This window comes from Capricornis sumatraensis, chromosome 23, assembly GCF_032405125.1.
Source record: "Capricornis sumatraensis isolate serow.1 chromosome 23, serow.2, whole genome shotgun sequence".
Classification (NCBI taxonomy): domain Eukaryota; kingdom Metazoa; phylum Chordata; class Mammalia; order Artiodactyla; family Bovidae; genus Capricornis; species Capricornis sumatraensis.
This window is the reverse complement of record NC_091091.1, coordinates 34277149-34300881: the sequence shown is the minus strand read 5'-3', so window position 1 is coordinate 34300881 and position 23733 is coordinate 34277149. Positions and strand designations below refer to the sequence as shown.

At 43.5% G+C, this 23733-nt stretch overlaps 1 protein-coding gene and 1 non-coding gene across 2 annotated transcripts in view; both read right to left on the bottom strand.

The window, feature by feature from the left end:
• Positions 1 to 1599: 1599 nt before the first annotated feature.
• The window catches only part of CASP7 (caspase 7), a 41834-nt gene continuing 19700 nt past the window's right edge, over positions 1600 to 23733 (bottom strand). Inside the window, exons 3-7 of the mRNA XM_068961461.1 lie at positions 10222 to 10358; positions 9492 to 9620; positions 6525 to 6700; positions 5847 to 5976; positions 1600 to 3221 (exon numbers count right to left, since the gene is read on the bottom strand). Of these exons, the coding sequence (XP_068817562.1) occupies positions 2998 to 3221; positions 5847 to 5976; positions 6525 to 6700; positions 9492 to 9620; positions 10222 to 10358 (796 nt within the window). The 3' untranslated portion in view covers positions 1600 to 2997. The remainder of the gene's footprint in view (positions 3222 to 5846; positions 5977 to 6524; positions 6701 to 9491; positions 9621 to 10221; positions 10359 to 23733) is intronic.
• On the bottom strand, positions 6421 to 6493 carry TRNAG-CCC (transfer RNA glycine (anticodon CCC)). Its single transcript has one exon. It is a non-coding gene; the product is annotated as a tRNA-Gly (tRNA).

Sequence of the window (23733 nt, the reverse complement as noted above, 5' to 3'; positions counted from 1 at the left end):
TAAATTGGTGACCACCACAGCTTCTCACCTCTCCAGACATCTGATGGAAAAGAACCTGCCAGATGGAAAGCCAGATAGAAGGGTGTGCTCCTAGGAAGTCAAGAGGCAATCCTTGGTGCCCAGAGTATCTAGACCAAAGATTTCGGGTGATGCACTGCAAGGCTGGACAAGAGAAAGGATTTGTCAACCAGTGTCCATGTCCTTTCAGTGAACATTATCTTCTTTCTTGGTTTCTTTGAGGTCTTAAACCATGCTGAATACACCGCATCCTAGTAGAGAGACCTATTTTGGGCAATTTACAAATATAATCAGCTTATGATGGTTTATGGAAGTTTGCTCAGAGGAAAAAGCTCAGGGCAGAGCCTAAAGCTGGTACTTAAAATAGGCCAGTGGCATTTTGAGAAAAAGCAAATAGAAACCCAGACTTGAGCCCATGATGCCAAGGGAAGCATCTTCCTCATAGACGTCAGCGTGCTGCTTGGTATTTTTGCAAGGAGGAAGCTTGGACTCTAAGTAACAATAACCAGGAATGTGTATTTACCAGGATTGAGTTCTCCTTTAGAGTACTTTTTCATCAGAATTTCAGATTATAAAGAAATCAAAAAGTTTAAGAATGGAGATGGGTATGAATACATAAACAACTTGGGATAGGATTTCTGATCTTGGTAAATGAGAGCATCTGCCCCATGATGTACTCCAAGACAAAGGCTATTTTCTAACAGTGATTTATATCTTGGGACTAAGGAGCATGAGGTAATATTCATAATTTATAAACTTAATACCTATGATTGCTCAGAGAACTAAAAAAAAAAATTAATGCTGACATTAATGCTGATCACGTCTGCCTATTTAATGAATATTACAAGGCAAATAACTAGAGTGCTATGATTTTTACTTCAAATTACAATGCACTTGGGCATATTCTAAGATAGGGAACTTTAATAGGATGGCCTATTTCCCAAAGAGCAGGCAGTGAATTCTGAGAACAGTGGGGTAGATGGTTGTTGATTTTCTTGATTCATGATCACCACTTATGTTTTGAACATTTGGTAAATTTTAGATGGCAGGAAACCAGGGACAGGTCTAAGAAACTGGCCTTAAATTAGTTCTTTCATTGAAAGAAGATACTTTTACATGATCTGATTTTGTTGCCAGATTAATAAATGCCAGTCCATCACAAATAGCTTTACAGGTTCATTGGCTGTTTATGCGAAAATTTTCAGCTTCCTAAGTGATTATTTACTTGTTGTTTTATTAGTGTCCTAGCTTCAAAAGAAATCATGAATTACATTTTGTGTTGAGGTCAAGTCATAGGGTCAGTTCTTATCCTGTTTTCTCATTTTCCAACTGCCATTAAAAAAAAAAACTTCAAAAGGAAAGCAAACTGAGCAGATTAGGAATTAAACAACCACATTTTAATCAATAAATATAAACACTTGTTAACAAGTTACTAGGCAAAATAAAACAGTAATTTATCAAGAATTCAAAAGAGAATACCACCTTGAAAACACAGGGCAAACATTTTCACCATAAACTTTTCTCCATTTAGAGAATTAGAGGTAACAAAAGTTTACTCAGAATAAGGCTTGGGATAACCTAAAAAGTTCCAGGTAGATTATTAAGCTAAAACAGATGATTTTGCACATAGCAGGTAATACACAGATTGTCTGACAACTCACTGAATAAATGACTGAATGGATGAATCGCTGAACACAGGGAAAAGAATTCCTTCTGTTCACATTGTGAGCCAGGCCTGTAACCATTTCTCGTTCCTTCTCTGCCTCACTATGCCTGGCTAGGCTCTGTATTGCAGGAAATCATACTCCCAAGGACTGTTGCCAGATGGCTTCCAGGTAGAGCTGGAAGGGTAAGGTGTTGAAGGAAGACTACAGGGCAGGAGCAGAGGTGGAAAAAATCAGGAATTTTTCCAGGTCTGGCTCATCTGGTGTTGCTTCATCTCGGGCAGCGGCTTTGTCCCTGCCATTGCTTCATTTCCTACAACTCCCAGGTGGTCCAGCTCCCCCCAGGCAGCCCCACCATGGTTCCAGCTCCTGTGCACGATCCCAGTTTCCAGACTTAAGGAGCCATACCTCCTCATAACCCTATGTGACAACGCACGTGCACGTTAAGTCATCTCTGTCGTGTCCGACTCTGTGACTCTATGGACTGTAGCCCACCAGGCTCCTCTGTCCATGGGATTCTCCAGGCAAGAATACTGGAGTTGGTTGCCATGCCCTCCTCTAGGGGAATCTTCTTGACCCAGGGATTGAACCTGAGTCTCTTACCTCTCCTGCATTGGCAGGCAGGTTCTTCATCACTAGTGCCACCCAGGTTACAGCTTCCTTTCATTTATCTTATCTTTCATCATCTATGTATGTCAATTTCCTCCATTAAATTCCCTCTACTGAAATACCTAGAATGATTTCCGTTTTCTTGACTGGATCCTGACTGCTACATACTAGAATCATTTCATTTTTTTCCCCTCTCTTAACATATCTGGGAATTTTTGCACAAGAATCTTCCCTAAGTCAATGAAAAATTCACTCAAACCGCATTTGATATTCCACTTTCTGCAATACAGGTGAATGAATACCCCTTTGGCTGTTTTTTGTCAAGGACTCTCTTTGCCAGGTACGAATATGACTCTGACAGTCTACCAAAGTCACCACCAGTCATGGTGGACACAGTCAAAAGTCATCTGCAGAGGTCATTTTTGTTGTATGTACTAAGTGCAACAACAAGGAGAAAGACAAACAAAATGAATCTTAAGAGAAAAAGTCATCAAATGGATAACAATGTAAAAAAAAAGTCTCTGAAAAGTCAGAGACCATAAGACAGCACCAGAAAGTTTCTTTCCCGTTGAATCAATAATTTTCCTGAAATTAAAATCTTTTAGAATTTCTGGATCTTTTAAGAGCATTACAAAAAAAATTTCTGATTCATCAACAAATGATCCGTAGCTTCTCAGCTGGAATGCACCCCTGGAATGAATTATCTTCAGAAGTAGAGTTCCTTGGTGAGCATGGAGACCACACATGGAATCTGCTTCTTCTCGTGGAAGCGTGGGTCATCAGACTGGGATTCAAAGTGCCTGGCCACCCTGTCATTCACCCGGGTGAGGATCTGCAAGATTTCCAGGCTCTTCCCATGCTCATTCAGGATGGAACAGAGGGCCTGCACGAACCAGGAGCCACTCCCTGGGTTCCTCCATGAATAATAGCCTTCAATGGGAGAAGAGAAAGGAGATGAAGTCAGCTGACCTGGCTGCTGCTTTGCTCACTACCCAGAAGGAGCTGTCTGTGACTGGGGCCTTCACATGTGCTCTCCTGAAATGACAGCAGTCCCCACTTACCCATACTGGATATGTGTCCTCCAAACTCTGTACTACAGGGAATCATTCTAAAACACAAATCTCATGTTGTCCCCGAGAAATGGAATATTTCCTGCTCAGTAAACGAGGATGTCACAGTCATCAGTGACTGCAGCTCTCCAGTGTGAGCTGGTGAGCCCAAAGGAACTCAGGAAGGAGAAGAATACCTGTGATCTAGCAGCCATCAGACTGCAGCCACTCCCGATGGTGAGCCTCAAGGGAGCTCGGGTTGTGAAACACACAGGATACTGGCCCCAGTAGCTGATGCATATGAAAGCAGTGATTTCAGGCAGTTCAGACTCTTGCAACTTCCCATACATAGAGAGGCATTACATTAATTTGGGTTATCTGGTTTTCTTTCATTAACAATAGCCTTTTGATGTTCAAACTACCCACCCTTTCGTTGCAAAACTTCTATATAACCTGGCTCCTTCCCTTGTCTCCTTGGAGTTCTCCCAAGGTTACTTGAGATGCTATCTCCCAGGCTTAAGTCCTAAAAATTTCCATGTAATAAAACATAACTCTCAAGTTTTAGGTTGTGAATATTTTTTAAGTTGACATCCCTCTCTCACCTAAAATGGTTCCTTCTATATGAGGGTGAAATTTAGGCTGCTTAGCACATCCTGCAGGGCCTACCACAACTGGGTCCCCATTTCCCTGTCTAGGTTTGAACCTTCTTCATGCCCAGTCCTGCAGTCCATGGGGTCGTGAACAGTTGGACACAACTTGGCTAATGAACAACAACATGCCCAGTCATACCCTGGGCTACGGCCTCTCCCCTCCATGGGCCACGTCAGTGAAGAGGCAGTGGTCTACAAGCTAGGGTAGCAGCTCTCTTCAGAACCTACAATGCCTGGCACCTTGATCTCAACCTCCAGAACTGTGAAAAATGAACTTCTGCTCCCTAGCCTGTGGACTTACGTTAGAGCTGCCTGAAAAGACTAACACACCCTGTGGTCCAGCTCTTGAGTTTTACCAATGCACTGAGCCACCTGCCCCTGGCACTCTGTCTGATAAGCCACTTCAACCTTCCTCCTGTTATTTGATTTTCAAAGACTTGGTTATAGAAGTTCTTTCTTCGGAAGCCTCTCTCTCCCTAGAACTCACCCTTAGAGTTCACCCTTCTTCCTTCAGTTCTGCCAGACCTGGCTTAGGGCCCCTCCAACTCGACTGACAGGTTGGATTACACAACTATATGCTCCTATGACTCTGCCTTCCTCTCAAGGGCACGAACCAAATTTCTTTTTTACAGGATTCTTAAAACTGGGAAGTTTTCATTCTCACAAAATCCCATCTGTACATCTTGCCAGAGCTGGTTTTCCAAACACAACAGCCAACTCACTGTAACCAATGCTTCTATACCAAGCATTTGGCAAACTACTATCATAGCTGGGAGAAGTCTGAGTGATGGTTTTTACCCCAAACAATGGAGTTCACTGAACTTGCTCAGGCAAACCCAAACAAGAGGGAGGCTTGCTTGCTGCTGGCATTTCTGGTGCTTGTTTACAGGCTTGTTTAAAGGAATCCTGGTCTGAGCTATATAACTCTATAATGTATGAAAATCTCTGTATGACCTTGGGCAGGTCACTTAAACTTACTCAAGCTCAATTTTTTTTTCTATCTGTAAAATTAGGACAGAAGTAACAACTTTCCTAACTACTACACAATTATTTCAGGGTAAAAGACACGAAGAATACTCAGTAAATAGGTACCATAGACATGCTTGTTCTTATAATTACCAATAATAATAATAATCATAAATGAGAGAATTCAGCTTTCTTTTGGAGGGAAAAGGGACTATATCACCATGGTAAGCAGAACAGTGGCCCTCAGAAATGCTCACGCCATAAAGCAGGGGTCCTCAGGATCTAATGCCTGATGACCTGAGGTGGAGCTGATGTAACAATAATAGAAATTAAGTGGACAATACATGCAATGCACTTGAATCATCTGGAAACCATCCACCCCCACCCTGGTCCATGGAAAACCTATTTTCCATGAATCATGTCCCTGGTGCCAAAAAGGTGGGAACTGCTGCCCTAGAGCGCTTCACAGATGGGGCTGAGGTCAAGGAAACAAGATGGAGAAATTATCCTGGGATGATCCAGACGGGACTAATCTAACCACAGGAGCCCTTACAAGAGGGTCAGAAAGAACAACGTAAGGATGGAAGGAGGGTCAGGTATGAGGCTGCCAGCTTTGAAGCTGGAGGAAGGGGGCCACAGGCCAAGGAATGCAGGCAGTTCTAAACTGCTGAAAGTAAGGCTGTGGATTTGCGCCCCCTACCGTCTCTAGAAGGAACTGCTGTCCATTCTGGAATTCTGACCTGCGGGACTGTAAGAAAATACATTTGTGTGTGTTCAGCCACCATGCTTGCTGCAATTTATCACTGCAGCAATAGGAAACTAACACAGCTCCAAGTCTCCATTTCAAAGGTGGGATGCACAGTGTGGTTAGCAGCCAAGGGACTTGATACCTGGAACTGTGGAATAGGCAAAGAGAAAGTCAGCTTCAACTGGGATCTTATATCGGGGATTAGCATCAGTGTCATTGATAGGTCCTGAGTCAGCCTGGATCCCGTCATCGAGCTCTGTCCCCCGGCAAGCCTAAAATCAAAGCAGAGATGGCTGCATGAAGCTGAGAATAGGAACACGTGTGTTACAGCTGTATCCCACTGCAGTCCCAGAACTGTGCTTGGCATGTACCAACAACACAACGATGTCCAGGATAATCTGAAGATGTGTTGAATTAGCAAGCAGAGCAAATAAAAAGACTATAATGTCTTAAACTCAGATAATTTGTGATCCAATGCAAATATAGATGCCAAGCATTAGAGGTAGAAAAATACAACCTAAATTTGCATACCCCAATGGAAACAGCATGTAGATTTGTAAAAAATGATACAAGCCAAGTCACTCTGTAATCTTTTTTCATTTCTATTGACTTCGTTTTTTAAAATTATTTTCATACTTACAGAAAATTAATTTATTTGTCTGTGCTGGGTCTTAGTTGCAGCTTAGTTGCACTTAGTTATGACATGTGGGATCCAGTTCCCTGACCAGGGATTGAACCTGGGCCCCTGGCATTGGGAGTGCAGAGTCTTAGCCACTGGACTACCAGGGAAGTCTCTCTATAGACTATGAAAAGGGATTACCTGAATGAAGAAGAGTTTGGGCTTCTCTAACAGGGTTTTGCATCGATCCCCCCTAAAATGGGCTGTCAAGTCCTTTATTGCTGTCTTGCCATCTGTTCCATAAATTAAATTTTCTTCTCCGTGGCTTAATAAGATGCAGGCGAAGCAGGCTGAATTTCTGTGGTCTTCTTCAGAAGCTGCAAGCCATCGAAACATTGAAAAGTTAAAATATGACTCCTGGGTGTGGGACCTCAGAGGTACTATTCCCTTCCAGTCTGGCAGCTGCCACTGATGAAGAGGGACAGGCAGAGGGTGGAGGAGCTCCCCTGTATGACACTGAGGAGAGGTTAGAGGGAGAATTCTAGAATTCCCACTGAGTCTGAAACCAGAACGAGGCTGCCTCACGTGGAAGAGAATCCCATAGGCAAGCAGGCTTCAGGCAGCTCCTGGGACAGCATATTGGGCTGCTAAAGGCCGGGGCCTTGGTTAGGTCTGTGACACTGGGCAAGCTGCTTAACCATTTTGTGTCTTGGTTTTCTTGTCTGTAAAATGGAACTACCCATTAAATGGGTTGATATTTGCAAAGCAGACCACATGAGTATCAAGCAAGTATTTGTTAAAGAAAATAAAACACGCTAAGTGAAACAGGACACTGACTAAAGCAAAGATGCTCTATGATTTCACATATATGAGGTTCCTAGGGTAATCAGGTTCACCAAGGCAGAAAGCAGGATGGTGGTTACCAGGGGTTGAGGGGATGGGAAATGGGGCCCTAGGGTTTAATGGGGACGGAGTTTCAGTTGTGCAAAATGAAAAGAGTTCCTCTGGAGGTGGGTGGTGGAGGTTGCCAAACAAGGTGAATATATTACTTTTACTGAAAAGAAAAGAAAGAAAGAAAGTGTTAGTTGCTCAGCCGTGTCCCACTCTTTGAGATCCCATGAACTGTAGCCCACCAGGTTCCTCTGTCCACGGGATTCTTCAGGCAAGAATACTGAGGTGGGTTGCCATGCCCTCCTCCAGGGGATCTTCCCGACCAGGATCAAAAGTGGATCTCTTGCCTCTCTCCTGCATTGGCAGGCGGGTTCTTTACCACTAGCGCCACCTGGGAACCCCCAGTAAGTTGGCTTAGCTTGATCTCATCTAAGATTCCACGGTTCTAACTAACTAGCTACCTAGAACTATGTACTATAACCTTTCTTCTTCTCTTCTCTTCATCAGTGATGAGAGAAGAGTAAGATTTAAAATTTCTTAATTCCCTGGCAGTCAAGTGGTTAGGACTCCATGCTGTCACTGCTGAGGGCCTGGGTTTGATTCCTGGTTGGGGAGCTAAAATTCCACAAGCTGTGATGTGGCCAAAAAAATAATAGTAGTAAAAGAATTTCCTGAACACCTACTGCAGCAGTGATCTAGGTACTTTGCCCGAGTTACCTTACTTAATCTCTACAAGAGCCCCTTGAAGTAGGCCTCATTTATTTTTATTTCACTGATAAAAAATGGCATCTCAGAGACGTCCTAGAACTTTGCCCTGTCAAGAAAAATCACCACGTTGCTATTTTGATAGGACGATAAATGAGAATTCTGTGATCCTGACATGACCTGGGCTTAGGTGGTATAATCTGCTTTTTAAAAAATATTTATTTTTATTTACTTATTTGGCTGTGTGGAATCCTAGTAGCAGCATGTGGAGCTTCAATCTTCCTTGTGGAATGTGGGAACTTTTTAGTTGTGGCATAAGAAGTCTTAGTTGTGGCATGTGGGAAATAATTCCCTGACCAGGGATCGAACCTGGGCCCCCTGCATTGGGAACATGCAGTCTTAGCCACCTGACCTCCAGGGAACTCCCAGAATAACTCACTTTTCATAAGAACAGAAACTACCATTGGGACAAGTCCTTACATCTGTATAGGGCATTACCCTTCTCAAATCATGCTCACAAGCTTTCCCTCAGCTAATGCTAATTGCAACCCCAAGAAGCAGGACTTGCTGTAGTATCATGATCCACATTTCAGGAAAGCAAAAAACCAGGAGGGCACAGACACCCTGCCTTGCTCACCCTTGGACTGCTCAAACTTGGACTAGACCCCAAACGTGTACTCTTGACTTCCAGTCTGCTCTACCATGTGACCTACTAGGGTACAGAAGGTTGGCTCTTAAGATCCTTGTTTGAAGAAGTAAGGAAAAGATGCCTGGTTTTTAAAAATGTAAGAGACGGGTACTTAAGAGAGAGTGTTATAAGGTGGGGGGAGGGATCTTTTTCTTGTTTAGCTGCACATCTAAGAAAAGCAGCAGTGGTTGAAACTGTCTACCCTCTGCCCATGGGTCACTGTCTAACAGGTTGGGAGAGTGTTACTTTCAATTATTTGCCCTAAATGTGAGAATACCATAGGTAGCTTCCACTAGATGGGTGTGGGGTAATAGAAAACGTAATTGTTCTGGAACTAGTTAATGCTTGGGTTTTGGTTCTGCTCCTCCTAACTGCCTTCAGTATGACCCTTATTCTCTCTCTAAAGCTCTGTGCCTACATTTATGAAATGGGCGTGATGATGTTGTTGGCCAACACGGCAGGGGTTCCATTAAAGATCTAAAGAAACAAATCTGTGAACATGTTGTGTAAGAAGTAAGATAGTTCTGAAGTGTATGGGGATGATTATTCTCTATCTGCCACCAGTGAAAATTTATACTTGAACTCTGTTCTGGACAGAAAGGTAAGATTTGCTACTTTATTAGCCTTTTGAAATTGAGACTGTTCTGTAGCTACAGAACCTATTGCTGTGAGGCAAGCTGCTTTCCTCCTTTGAGGGGGAAATCTAAGTTTACCAAGAGAGACAGGTGTTGTGGAGACAGGTGTGCAGTCACCTGGAGGAAGGAAAGGCCTCCCATGCTGAGATCCCTCCCCCCCGTCATGTGAAGGCAGCTTCTCAGACCAGGTGGGGCCCGGCTCCACTGGGGCGCAGGAAGATGACTGAAGGAGGAGGGGCAGGAGTGTACCTTTTTTCAGCAGATCTTGCATCTTGGCACAAGAGCAGTCATTATAGACAGCCACATCGAAACCCAGGCTCCGGAAGCATTTGAAAAGAGCCTCTGCGTCTTTGTCTGTGCCGTTGCGGACACCCATTCCTGTGGGAATCGAGCGCCGAGTTCACCGATGGGCGCCACATGCACAGAAGGGGAAGCCCCCCCCACCCCGCCACCGAAAGGTAAGCCCCTTCACGTGGCTTGTACCCATGCTCAGTCATGTCTGACTCTTTGCTACCCCATGGTCTGCAGCCCACCAGGCTCCTCTGTGCATGGGGACTCTCCAGGCAAGAATACTGGGGTGGATTGCCATTTCCTCCTCCAGGGGATCTTCCCCACCCAGGGATCAAACCTGCATCTCCTGTGGCTCCTGCACTGGCAGGCAGATTCTTTACCACTAGCACCACCTGGCAAGCCCCATCACCTGGCTCAGCCAAAGCCAAACAGCCCGCCCCCACCTTCATCCTCTGAGTCCTTTGGTCCAAGTCCCACATCTGCTAATCCACATGATGGGAATCTCAAACTGAAAGTTCCCAGTTTCCCCTCAGCCCTCTCTCCTGGACATGTGACACCACCTGCGGAGGAGCTGTCTACCATAGCAGATAGACACAGCGGTCTTCTGACGAATGTCTGATACCAGTCTGAACGAAGCTGAAGGAACTGGAAGGGAACAGAAGAGCTGAGCCCATGCCCCAGCACCCACCTGTTCTTCTGTCGAAGTTCTTGTTGTTTATGATGATGCATTTGCCCACCTTCTCAAAATTCATGTTATACTGATACGTAGGCACTCGGTCCCGGGGGATGTTGACTGATTTCCCTGAGTCATTTTTCTTCTTCTTACTGGGGAAATATAAAGCCAGTCAGGGGCTGTCGAAGATGTCAAGACAGTAATGACCTCTTGATTTTACTACTAGCATAAAAGGGATGCCTAAGAAAGCTGCAAAGTCTGTTGGAAAAAAAAAAGACCTGGGGTGGACAGATTGTTCTGTTTAACTGCCATATTTAAAATGAGTAGGATCTCCTGCTTAATTTCATTAGATGCTACAGAAATGCCAACTGCAATCATCATGCGATACCAGTACGCTCCTTGCAAGTGTTCCAGGGTGTTGGTGACTATACGTTAGAGTACTACAGGGCGTTCAGCACCTGGAGTTACTATTTGTTGCTGGGGGAGCCCACTTTGTACATCCCTCTGTGGAAACTGGCAGAATCTACTAAAACTGAACTTAAACATATCCTTTGAGAGACCCATTCCCCTCCTGGGTATCCAGCCCAAAGGAGAGCAGATGTTTATCTAAGGACAGAGCCACGCACGTGCACAGTGTTACTATTTAGTAACAGCCCCAAACAGGGAGTAATCCAAATGTCCATTTACAGTGGAATGGATTAACTGTGGAATATTCATATAGTGCAACACTACAGACATGGAGATGTGGGTTCAGACCACTGCAATCAAGCAAATATTATAATAAAGTGAGTCAGATGATTTTTTTTTGGTTTCCCAGTGTATATAAAAGTTATGTTTACACTATACTGTAGTCTACTGTGTGCAACAGCATTATTTCTTAAAAAAAAAAAAAGTAGGTGTACCTTTATTAAAAAGTACTTTAGTGCTGACTTCTCTGGTGGTCTAATGGCTAAGACTCTCCCAAATGCTGGGGGCCTGGGTCTGATCCCTGGTCAGGGAAGTAGATGCCACATACCACAACAGAAGATCCTGCACGCCACAGTGAAGACTAAAGATCCCACACGCTGCAACTAACGCTTGGCACCGCCAAATAAATTAATATGTAATTTAAAAACCTGCTAAAAAATTCTAACCATCATCTGACAACATAGGGTTTGTCACTAGCCTTCAATTTGTAAAAAGAAAAAATACATGATCTGTGATGTGATGAATACAGTGCATTAAAAGACATGCCTACAATAATGAGATGAATAAACTATGACAACACAGAGCCATGTGGATGTATCTCGAACAGATAATACTGAGTGAAAGAACCTAGACACAAAAGGGTACAAAAGTGTGTGCACTTCTCGATATGGATGTTATCATTCAATTAACATTTCCATTAAAGGGGGGAAAAGGAATAGTAACTTAAAATGGAAAGTAGGCCCCTTCCAATCTCCAGACACTGACCATCCAGTTTTCTAAGAGTCAGCCACACAGGCACTGAAGCTGGAACCTGGGACATTGTTGAGAGAGTAGAGGAAAAACACATCAGATTGAGTGGGAAGCTGCCTTGCTAGTCACCCACCTGAATGTAAATTCCATGAGAGAAAATATATATTTCATCATATATATATACATACACACATATTTATCATATATATATATATATATTCTGAAAATAAAATCTCTTCTAAAAAATTGCAGAATCCCCAATACCTAGAACAATGCCTGGCTTGTAAGTTGCTCAATAAATATTTTGCTGTAAGCTACAGATCAATATCCTTCATGAATATAGATGGAAAAATCCTTGATGAAATCTTAGAAGCCAATTCTGCAATCTATAAATAAGATTATACACCATGACCAAGTATGATTGATCCCATGAACACAAGGTCAATTTAACATCCAAAAATCAATCTATATAATCCATCATATTAACAGAATAAAGGACAAAACCTATGTGATAAACTCAGTTGGTGCAAAAAAGCATTTGACAAAACCCAATACCCTGCTGAGTTAAATTCACCCACTCCAGTCCATTTTAGTTCGGTGATTCTTAAAATGTCAGTGTTCACTCTTGCCATCTCCTGTTTGACCACTTCCAATTGACCTTGATTCATATCCTGAACATTCTAGGTTCCTATGCAATATTGCTCTTTACAGCATCGGACTTTACTTCCTTCACCAGTCACATCCACAACTGGGTGTTGTTTTTGCTTTGGCTCCGTCTCTTCATTCTGGAGTTATTTCTCCACTGATCTCAAGTAGCATATCGGGCACCTGCCAACCTGGGGAGTTCATCTTTCAGTGTCTTATCTTTTTGCCTTTTCATACTATTCATGGAGTTCTCAAGGCAAGAATACTGAAGTGGTTTGCCATTCCCTTCTCCAGTGGCCCACGTTTTGTCAGAACTCTCCACCGTGACCTGTCTATCTTGGGTGGCCCTACATGGCATGGCTCATAGTTTCACTGAGTTAGACAAGGCTGTGGTCCATGTGATCAGTTTGATTACTTTTCTGTGATTGTGGTTTTCATTCTGTCTGTCCTCTGATGGAGAAGGATAAGAGGCTTATGGAAGCTTCCTAATGGAAGAGACTGACTGAGGGGGAAACTGGGTCTTATTCTGATGGGCAGGGCCATGCTCAGTAAATCTTTAATCCAATTTTCTGTTGATGGGTGGGGCTGTGTTCCCTCCCTGTTGTTTGACCTGAGGCCAAACTATGATGGAGGTAAGAATCCCTTAGAAAAAATGGAGTAGCTCTCATAATCAACAAAAGAGTACAAAATGCAGTCCTTGGATGCAATCTCAAAAATGACAGAATGATCTCTGTTCCTTTCTAAGGCAAATCATTCAATATCATGGTAATCCAAGCCTATGCTCCAACCAGTAATGCTGAAGAGGCTGAAGTTAAATGGTTCTATGAAGACCTACAAGACCTTCTAGGGCTAACACACAAAGAAGATGTCCTTTTCATTATAGGGTAGTGGAATGCAAAAGTAGGAAGTCAAGAAACATCTGGACTAACAGGCAAATTTGGCCTTGGAGTACAAAATGAATCAGGGCAAAAGCTAATAGAGTTTTGCCAAGAGAACACACTGGTTATAGCAAACACCCTCTTCCAACAACACAAGAGAAGAGTCTACACATGGACATCACCAGAGAGTCAATAAAGAAATCAGATTGATTATATTCTTTGCAGCCAAAGATGGAGAAGCTCTATATAATCAACAAAAACAAGACTGGGAGCTGACTATGGCTCAGATCATGAACTCCTTAATGCCAAATTCAGACTTAAATTGAAGAAAGTAGGGAAAACCACTAGACCATTCAGGCATGATCTAAATCAAATCCTTTATGATTATACAGTGGAAGTGAGAAATAGATTCAGGGGATTAGATCTGATAGAGTGCCAGAAGAACTATGGATGGAAGTTTGTGACACTGTACAGGAGGCAGTGATCAAGACCATCCCCAAGAAAAAGAAATGCAAAAAGGCAAAATGGTTGTCTGACGAGGTCTTACAAATAGCTGAGAAAAGAAGAGAAGTGAAAGGCAAAGGAGAAAAGGAAAGATATACCCATTTGAATGCAGAATTCCAAAGAAGAGCAAGGAGAGATAAGAAAGCCTTCCTCAGTGATCAATGCAAAGAAATAGAGGAAAACAATAGAATGGGAAAGACTAGAGATCTCTTCAAGAAAATTAGAGATACTAAGGGAACATTTCATGCAAGGATGGGCTCAATAAAGGACAGAAATGGTATGGACCTAACAGAAGCAGAAGACAATAAGGTGAGGTGGCAAGAATACACAGAAGAACTGTACAAAAAACATCTTCATGAACCAGATAACCACAATGGTGTGATCACTCACCTAGAGCCAGACATCCTGGAATGCAAAGTCAAGTGGGCCTTAGGCATCACTACGAACAAAGCTGGAGGTGATGGAATTCCAGCTGAGCTATTTCAAATCCTAAAAGATGATGCTGTGAAAGTGCTGCACTCAATATGCCAGCAAATTTGGAAAACTCAGCAGTGACCACAGGACTGGAAAAGGTCAGTTTTCATTCCAATCCCAAAGAAAGGCAATGTCAAAGAAAGCTCAAACTACTGCACAATTGCACTCATCTCACACGCTAGCAAAGTAATGTTTAAAATTCTCCAAGCCAGGGTTCAACAGTATGTGAACTGTGAACTTCCAGATGTTCAAGCTGGATTTAGAAAAGGCAGAGGAACCAGAGATCAAATTGCCAACATCCTCTGGATCATCGAAAAAGTGAAAGAGTTCCAGAAAAACATCTACTTCTGCTTTTTTGATTGCACTAAAGTCTTTGACTCTGGATCACAACAAACTGGAAAACTCTTAAAAGAGACGGGAATACCAGACCACCCTACCTGCCTACTAAGAAATCTCTATGCAGATCAAGAAACAACAGTTAGAACTGGACATGGAACAACAGACTGGTTCCAAATCAGGAAAGGAATACATCAAGGCTGTATGTTGTCACCCTGCTTATTTAACTTATACGCAGAGTATATCATGAGAAATGCCAGGCTGGATGAAGCACAAGCTGGACTCCAGATTGCCAGGAGAAATATCAATAACCTCAGATACGCAGATGACACCACCCTTATGGCAGAAAACAAAGAAGAACTAAAGAGCCTCTCAATGAAAGTGAAAGAGGAGAGTGAAAAAGTTGGCTTAAAACTCAACTTCAGAAAACTAAGATCATGGCATCTGGTCCCATCACTTCATGGCAAATAGATGCAGAAACAATGGAAACAGTGACAGACTTCCAATCAGTCAATCCGAAAGGAAATCAGTTCTGAATGTTCCTTGGAAGGACTGATACTGAAGCTGAAACTCCAATACTCTGGCCACCTGATGCGAAGAACTGACTCACTGGAAAAGACCCTGATGCTGGAAAGATTGAAGTCGGGAGGAGAAGGGGATGACAGAGGATGAAATGGTTGGATGGCATCACCGACTCAATGGATATGAGTTGGAGCACACTCCGGGAGACAGTGATGGACAGGGAAGCCTGGCTTGATGCAGTCCATGGGGTCTCAAAGAGTTGGACATGACTGAGCGACTGAACTAAACCGAAAACCTTGCTATGAGAAAAATGATAATTAGACTAGGATTACAATGGAACTAATTCAGCCTGCAAAGGGCATCTATGAAAAATCCACTGCTAATATCATATTTGATGAAATAAAATTTATATTTTTAGGCAGGGCAAGAAAAAATTAAACATAAACTCTCTGTGTTTGTTTGGGCCTCCCCTCCTTCCCTAATGTACAGTAAGCCTCTGCATTATACATTAACCAGGGCTCTTCTAGGATGCGGAGAAGGCAATGGCACCCTACTCCAGTACTCTTGCTTGGAAAATCCCATGGACAAAGGAGCCTGGTAAGCTGCAGTCCATGGGGTCACTAAGAGTCGGACACGACTAAGCAACTTCACTTTCCCTTTTCACTTTCCTGCATTGGAGAAGGAAATGGCAACCCACTCCAGTGTTCTTGCCTGGAGCATCCCAGGGACAGGGGAGCCTGGTGGGCTGCCATCTATGGGGTCATACAGAATCGAACATGACTGAAGTGACTTAGCAGCTGCAGCAGCAGCAGCTTCTAGGATAGGACTGCCTGCTCAGCTGCAAAGATCAATACTTCTTTTTTCTTCTGATGCTAGCAATGTATGTAACATTCTTTCCTGATTCTGCAGGGGGTCATGGTGACTTGCTGCTGGCTTTGTATGTGCTTACCTGGACTATGTGTCTTTGGTGAACTTCATGTGAAATACCAGCATGTCATTTTTTAAAAAAATTAAGTTCTTTATTTGGCTGCTTTGGGTCTTTGTTGTGGCATGTGGAATCTTTGTTGAGGCATGCAGGCTCAGTAGTTGTAGGGTAAGGGTTTAGGTGCTCCACGGCATATGGGACTTTAGTTTCTCGACTAGGGATTGAACTTGTGTCCTCCGAATCACAAGGTGAATTCTTCACCACAGGACCACCAAAATCCCCAGTATGCAATTTCGATGCATGATCCTATGTCTCAAAAATGTATATAATTTTGCCTTTGACTTCTAACAGGTAGAGCAGTTCTCAGAGCTTTCTGTGAATTTGCTTCCCGGAGTACAATTCTCAAGTTTCAAAATTCCTGTTTTTTCTGACTTGATAGTTAACTAAAAGGCTGAATGCTTCCCGCTTGAGATCAGGAAAAAGTCAAATATATCCACTCCTGCCACTTCTATTAAATACTGCAAGAAAGGTTTTAGTTGAGACAATCAGGATTTAAAAAGTGTCATATGAATGAATGAATCAGGTTTTGTTTGCTCCTTTGGCAGACATGGAAACTGAGGTCCACAGAGAGGCAGGGAGTTGTTCAAAGTCACCCAGCTAGATATCAGCAGAGTGGGACCATCCCAGGTCTCCTTCATGTCAGAGTTCCAGAGCCCTATGCCCTTGAGTATTTGTTAGAGTGATGTGTCCAACACCCTCCCAAAACTTTGTTCAAAAGTTGGAAGAAGGAGCTTCTTTGGTGGTTAAGTGGTTAAGACTTTAATGCAGGGGATGAGGTTTCGATTCCTGGTCAGAGATCTAAGCTCCCACATGCCTTGCAGCCAAAACCCAAAACATAAAACAGAAGCAATGCTGTAGCAAATTCAATAAAGACTTTAAAAATGGTTCATATTAAAACAAATTTTTTTTTTAAAGTTGGGATAAGTAAAGTGAAAGCTGAGCTTGTTCCCTGGTCCAAGGGTCCTTTACTCTGAATCTTCTCTCAATGTTACTTGAGTTTATCAGAATCTGAAAGGAGGTGGCCTTTCCCCTCCTACTTTGGCCCACATCACAGATGAGTTCTGTAAGTTCAACATTCAGATTCCTTATCGCTGTTTTCAGCTTCAACGTGACTTTATCTTCTGCTTTTATAAGGTCAAATTTCTTCTGTCGTATCATTTTATTTCTAAAAGAGAAATGTCCTCGGTCTGGTCTCCTACCTTCCAAAGACTCCCCCTCTCCTTTGTTTCCTCTGTTTACAGGGGTGATGCCAATTTTCCTTCTTCCTACTTCCCCCAGGGTTCCCTGGTGGCTCAGTGGTAAAGAATCTGTCTTCAATGCGGGAGACATGGCTTCAATACCTGGGTCGGGAAGATTCCCTGGAGAAGGAAATGGCAACCCACTCCAGTATTCTTGCCTGGAGAATCCCATGAACAGAGGAGCCTGGTGGGCTGCAGTCCATAGGGTCGCAAAGAGTCGGACACGACTGAGCGACTAAACGATTTCCCCCGGAGAGGCAGTACAAAAAAGCCCTGGACGTGGGGTCAGACAGAGGTCTGCATTATCCCGTGTGCCCTGGGTCGGTGAGTCTCTGCTTTCACAGAGCATGAGCTTCCTCTCTTGAATTCCCTGGGGCCTCTGTGACTGTCACAAAACAGCGGGGAGTTTCAGTGACAGCAGGTCTTCCCGTGGCGTCTTCTCCTACTCTAAAGCCTCCATAAAAGCTCAAAGATGAGTGTCAGCAAAAGTGTTTCTGTACTGGTCAAGGACACCCCATTTGGGGAGGAGCAGGACTGGTTTCCTTATTGCCACAGTGTCAATGACCTCCACGGATAGTGTTCTCTGTGCAAGTTAAAATATCTACACCATATTTCACACATTTACAGAATCTCTGGTCTTCAACTGACACCTCTGAGGTAGAAGGATGGGGTATAATCACACCCATTTTACATGTAATAATAATAATTAGCATCTGTCAGTATTTCTCATGGGCTGCTATCTTGATAAAATTCTCGAATCTGCATTTGCTCACTGACTCCTGACAGGTCTTTAGCTAACTTATGGCCACAGTCCATGGGTTTGCAAAAGAGCTGGACACAACCTAGCGGCTAAACAACAAAGACCCTAACAAGAGAAGCATTAAGTCTCACAGGCTGGAGGTCAAGTTTAAGCCCTTTAAGAGATAAAATTTTACTTTTGTTTTCTAAAATATAGATTATTTTCAAGCAATCTGTACAATGATATCCAAATAATAAACAACCTGTGATATCTTTAGGCTGCCATTAACCCAACCTCAGGGGTGATAAGTAAAACTACACCAGCAAGTGTCTTTTATAAGAAAAACAGGCTCTGGGGATTCCCTGGCCATCCAGTGGTTAGGACTCTGTGCGATCCATGCTGAGGGTGAGGGGTTTGATTCCTGGTCAGAGAACTGAGATCTTGTAAGCCACAGCACAGCCAAAGAGAAAAAAAAGAAAAACAGGCTCAGCTATAAGTTACATAAAGAAAAGGACTCAGTTTCTCTCAGAACAGAATTTGGAAAATAAACTGCTTTAAAAATAGGAACACAAAAGTATGCATGTAAAGATGTACACTTCAAAGAAAATACTTCCCATGGTTCTAAAAAGTACCTTAAAAATGAATATGAAATATGATTCTTGTCCCGATTAAATCTCTTATGGGAGGTAAGGACAACTTCCCTTTCTTACTCTTTCCCCAAAAAGAAGGCTGAGTGCCAAAGAATTGCTGCTTTCTAATTGTGGTGCCAGAGAAGACTCTTGGACTTGGAGAGTCCCTTGGACAGCAAGGAGATCAAACCAGTCAATCCTAAAGGAAATAACCCTGAATACTCCTTGGAAGGACCGATGCTGAGGCTGAAGCTCCAATAATCTGGCCACCTGATGCAAACAGCTGACTCACTGGAAAAGACCCTGATGCTGAGAAAGACTGAAGGCAAAAGGAGAAGAGGGCAGCAGAGGATGAAATGATTGGATAGCATCACTGATTCAATGGACATGAACTTGGGCAAACTCCAGGAGACAATGAGAGACAGGGAATGCTGCAGTCCATGGGGTCACAAAGAGTCAGACACGACTTAGCTACTGAACAAGAACAACAACATTCTTCCCCTAAACTGAAATCTCATTTTTAAAATGAACTTCAGATCTGCTTCCTCCTTCTGGATTTGAGTCAGTCCGTATTCATTTTTCCTCCTAACCGAAATAGGTTAAAAAACTTATTTTGAAACCCAGGTCTTTCTCTACCAAAGATGTGCATCAAACAGTGATTATCAACTCAATCCCATCGAGTTCATCTTGCCAAGAGACACCAGGGAAGTTCCGCTAAGAGGCACAGGCTTTGAGAAAACTCCACCTGTAGCTTAAGTCTGGGGAAGCAAACCCTGATGATTAGACTATGTAACAAGAGACAAGTAAGAGGAAGAAATGATCGTCGAGAAGTCACCAGGGGAAAAAAGCCAGGGAGAAACCAATTGGACCGGACTTTCCTGGTGGTCCAGTGGTTAAGACTCCGCCTGCCAATGCAAAGGACACCGGGTCAATCCCTCCTCGGGGAAGATTTCACATGCCTCCTCGGAGAAACTAACCCCGTGTGCCATGACTACTGAGCCTACACACCTAGAGCCTGTGCTCTGCTGCAAGAGAAGCCGTGCAACGAGAAGCCCTTGCCCTGCAACTAGAGAGAAGCCCTCACTCGACAATCAGAGAAAGTCTTCATATAGCAGTGAAGACCCAGCCCAGCCGAAAGCAACAAAAAGCAAAAACCAAAAAAATAAAACACAAAACCCGAGTGGACTAAAGACTGTTGCCTGTGGATATATTCTGCAAGAAAGAGTCCAAGAGGCTAGAGTCTACCACCTACTAGTTGTGAAGCTTCAGGGTCCCTCTTCCTGGGGATTATCTACCTCCCTTCCACCCCATTGTCCTTCTTGTGCCATCTCTCCCACTCTGCCAGTTACTGCTGCCAGGCTGCAGCAGAGACATGAATTGAGCACAGTCTCACACGTAGGAAGGGGACTGATTCCTGAGAGGGGCTTATGTTAGGAAGCCCCAGCCACTGATTCCGCAGGACACGGGACAATCATTGGGCTTAAGTCTTTCTTTTGTGTCTGACATTGTTTGGAAATACTTTTGGACAAGTTCTCTTCCATTTTTTTTCCCCCTCCACGGTTCCCATTTCCAATTTTGAAACTTAATAATAGCAAGTCTCCTTGAAAAGACCTGGCTGGCAGACCTAAGTTTATTCAATTAGCCACTCCCTCTTATAATAACCAGCAGGGCAAGTATCAAGATCCAGTTCGGTCTCTACTTCCTGGATGGACTCTAAAAGAGAGGGTCTTGAATCCAAATCAAACAGTATTGTTAAAAAAGAATGGGGAGGCTCTCTCTGTCTTGCTGTGGCATGATTTCCAATAAGTAGCATTAAGTGAAGAGCAAAACAAAGCAGTAGAACAGTGAGAACACTGTGCTACCTGTCAGGAAAAATTAGTATTTTGCTTGGATTTGCATAAAGAGACTCCTGCAGGATGATACAAAGGATAAATCCACCGATTCTGGGACTGGACTGCTTGGGTTGGAAACCCTGCACCAGCACATTGCTGAACAATCGTGGGCAAGTTACTTAACCTAACCTCTCTGTGCTTCAGTTTCCTCATTTGTCAAAACAACAATAACAGCCTCTGCCCCAAAGCTAGTAAACAAGTTAATACCCACAGAGCACTTAGAACTGTGTTTGGCATGTATGGCACCCCCTTCCAGTACTCTTGCCTGGAAAATCCCATGGACGGAGGAGCCTGGTAGGCTGTAGTCTATGGGGTTGCTGAGAGTCAGACATGACTGAGCGACTTCACTTTCACTTTCATGCATTGGAGAAGGAAATGGCAACCCACTCCAGTGTTCTTGCCTGGAGAATCCCAGGGACGGGGGAGCCTAATGGGCTGCCAGATATGGGGTCGCAGAGTCGGACACGACTGAAGCGACTTAGCAGCAGCAGCAAGCTGTAAATAAATGTCATTATTATTACTCATGTTATTTACCACATGCATGCCTGTCAAGTCTCTTTAGTCATATCCGACTCTTTGCGACCCTATGGACCATAGCCTGCCAGGCTCCTCTGTCCATGGGATTCTCCAAGCAGAAGTACGGAGTCGGTTGCCACGCCCTCCTCCAGGGGATCTTCCCGATCCAGGGATCCAAACTGAGTCTTACCTGTCCGTCTCCTGCAATGCCAGGTGGGCTCTTTACCACTAGTGCCACCTGGGAAGTCCATGTTATGTATTAAGTAGCAACAGAAGTGATTACCTGTGTTCTAGAGGCCAAGGGTAGGATAGTAGGAAGGAGGAAGAATTTTGACTGTATACCTCTTTTTGTATCTATGAATAAGTTACCTATTCAAAGATTTTTAAAAGTTATTATTTATTAGTTAAAAACACTTGCTGCAAATGAATTTCAAGATCGGGTCTGTTTTGAACATCACTTTTTTGAAATTTTTGGATTCATACTTTTTTTGTGCAATTGTTGAGAGATGTCCCTGAATACCTCATTTTTCTGTTTTCTACTGCAATTTCACCTCTTTCCCTAACTTTTTAAACTTCTTCCTCTATGTGTTAATAGTAACAACTATAATAAATACAGTTCTACTGTTCTATTAAGTACCACTTTTTGAACACTTGCTGCCTTACATATTATATCTCATGTAATCTTTACAATAACTCTATGAGGCATTAACCCCATAACTCATAGAACAGATTGCATTAACTTGTCCAAGATCACAAAGCTAGACAGTGGCAGTGCCCATGTTTATTCTGTGGTCTAACACCTTATTCCAGGGTTTCTCTGTTAAAACAGATTCCCAGGCTTCGCCCTAGATCCAGGCTCTGATTCCCAGGCCTGGGTGTTTTCTTGGAGACACTCACACCCGCTGAAGCCTGAGGGCCTCAGCACTAGTCTGGGCCCTTTTGACCTTGACCTTTCACTCCTGTCTCTGTTCTTGCTTTAAGCCTCTTGGTTACTTCCAGAGGCAGTGGAGGCAGAGGTCCCAGTCCTGGGGGGTAGACCAGTGCCTCTCCCTCCTAAACAAGGTAGGAAGCACCAGCTCGTCCACCCTATCAAATGCCACTCTTCACAGGGCTGCAGCCTTTGGGCCCCTTAGCTCTGGGCCAGAAGGTCACAGGAGATATGCCTCAGGGAGCACGGCCTTGTGGAAGGCACCCTGGGTCAGCAGCATGGCTATATTTGGGGTCACGTGTGGGATTTATGGCTCTTCATGAAATCTGCAAGGTGACAGACGTGACAGCTGAGCTGAACATTAACCCGAAATTAACAGCAACAACTGAGACACTTCCAGGAAACGCCTCTGTGCCATCAAGGTCATCCTGATGTGCCCATGTCTGCACAACGTTTGAGTGAGTCTCCAGCACTGCCTTGGTGGCCCCATAACTCATATCAGCACAGTGTGGGGAGGGCAGCTCTGCCATCCCAGCGTTAGCAGCTCATAAAGTTACAGTCTGGAGATCAACGGCCAGACCCAAGCAGATTGTTAGATAAAACAACTGCTGTGGGAAAGAATCATAAGACCCTCAAAAGCTCCAAAAAGATGGTAGTAATCCATCAGCCAAGTGCACAGAGATGAAGGTGGTCTGGTCCACACCTCAGCAGGCTCTTGAAAGGTGGGGGGCTGGGGAGGGAACGAACAGGGTGATAAGAAGCTTTCAAGTATCCAGATTAAAAACTTCTTCAGCTGACTATCCTCCCCTGAAGATAAGATTTTCTAAAAGTGGCTGTTCTTGTCCTCTCAGGTTTATTTAGCTTTTCTGCAGGAGATGCTACCACATGTGAAAACGGCTATCACACAGTCCCCAAGAGGTGGACACTCGCACTTTGTTCCAGTCCAGATCAATGGAAACCAGCCCTTCTCCTGAATCTGACAAATGGCATAAATGGTGGAGGAACCACTTCAGAGATCCCCCAAGTCACCAGGAACAAGGATCATTGATATATTTTTTTAAATTTATTTTTTGAACTATAGTTGATTTACAACGTTGTGCAGCAAAGTGATCCAGATACACATATCTGAATATATATATTCTTTTTTTCATACGTTCTTCCATTATGGAAGAATACAGTTCCCTGTGCTCTACAGTAGGGCCTTGTTGTTCCATTAATATTTTTTTAATAGTGTTTACTGCTTTAATGAAGTCTGTTAATAATCATTACCCACATTTGTTCTACAGAGTACAACTGAGAGGTATGGAAGGATCTAACAAATAAAGACCAGCCAGGGTACTTTTAAAGCCAGATTCTATGCCTTCCGCTTCTACCCTCCCCAGGCCCCATTCTGTCCCCTCCCTTTGCCGATTTTGTGCTGATAAACTTAGTCTCTAACTTGACCTTTCTACATTCTGAACACACTGGCCAAGATTACTGCGCTGAGGAGAAACACTGGATTCTGGTTTTGAACCCTGCAGTTAAGTGCAAGGCTCTGATAAACCATTGAATTAAAAGTTCCAAAATCCTCTTAAAAGCTCATGTGTTACACAATTGGCTGCAGATTTAAAAAAAAAAAAAAAAATCTGACCACAAAATCACCATGCTTAATTGGGGCCAGACAAGCAAGATCACAAGAGCCAAGAAGGCCTCGCAGAAGGACTGACTTAGGAAGTGCTTTCAAGTGTGCACTCAGATACAATGAGCAGCTAATTTACAGAAGCAGGCTGGCTGACTATGGTGCTTCCTCACCATCCTTCCTGCT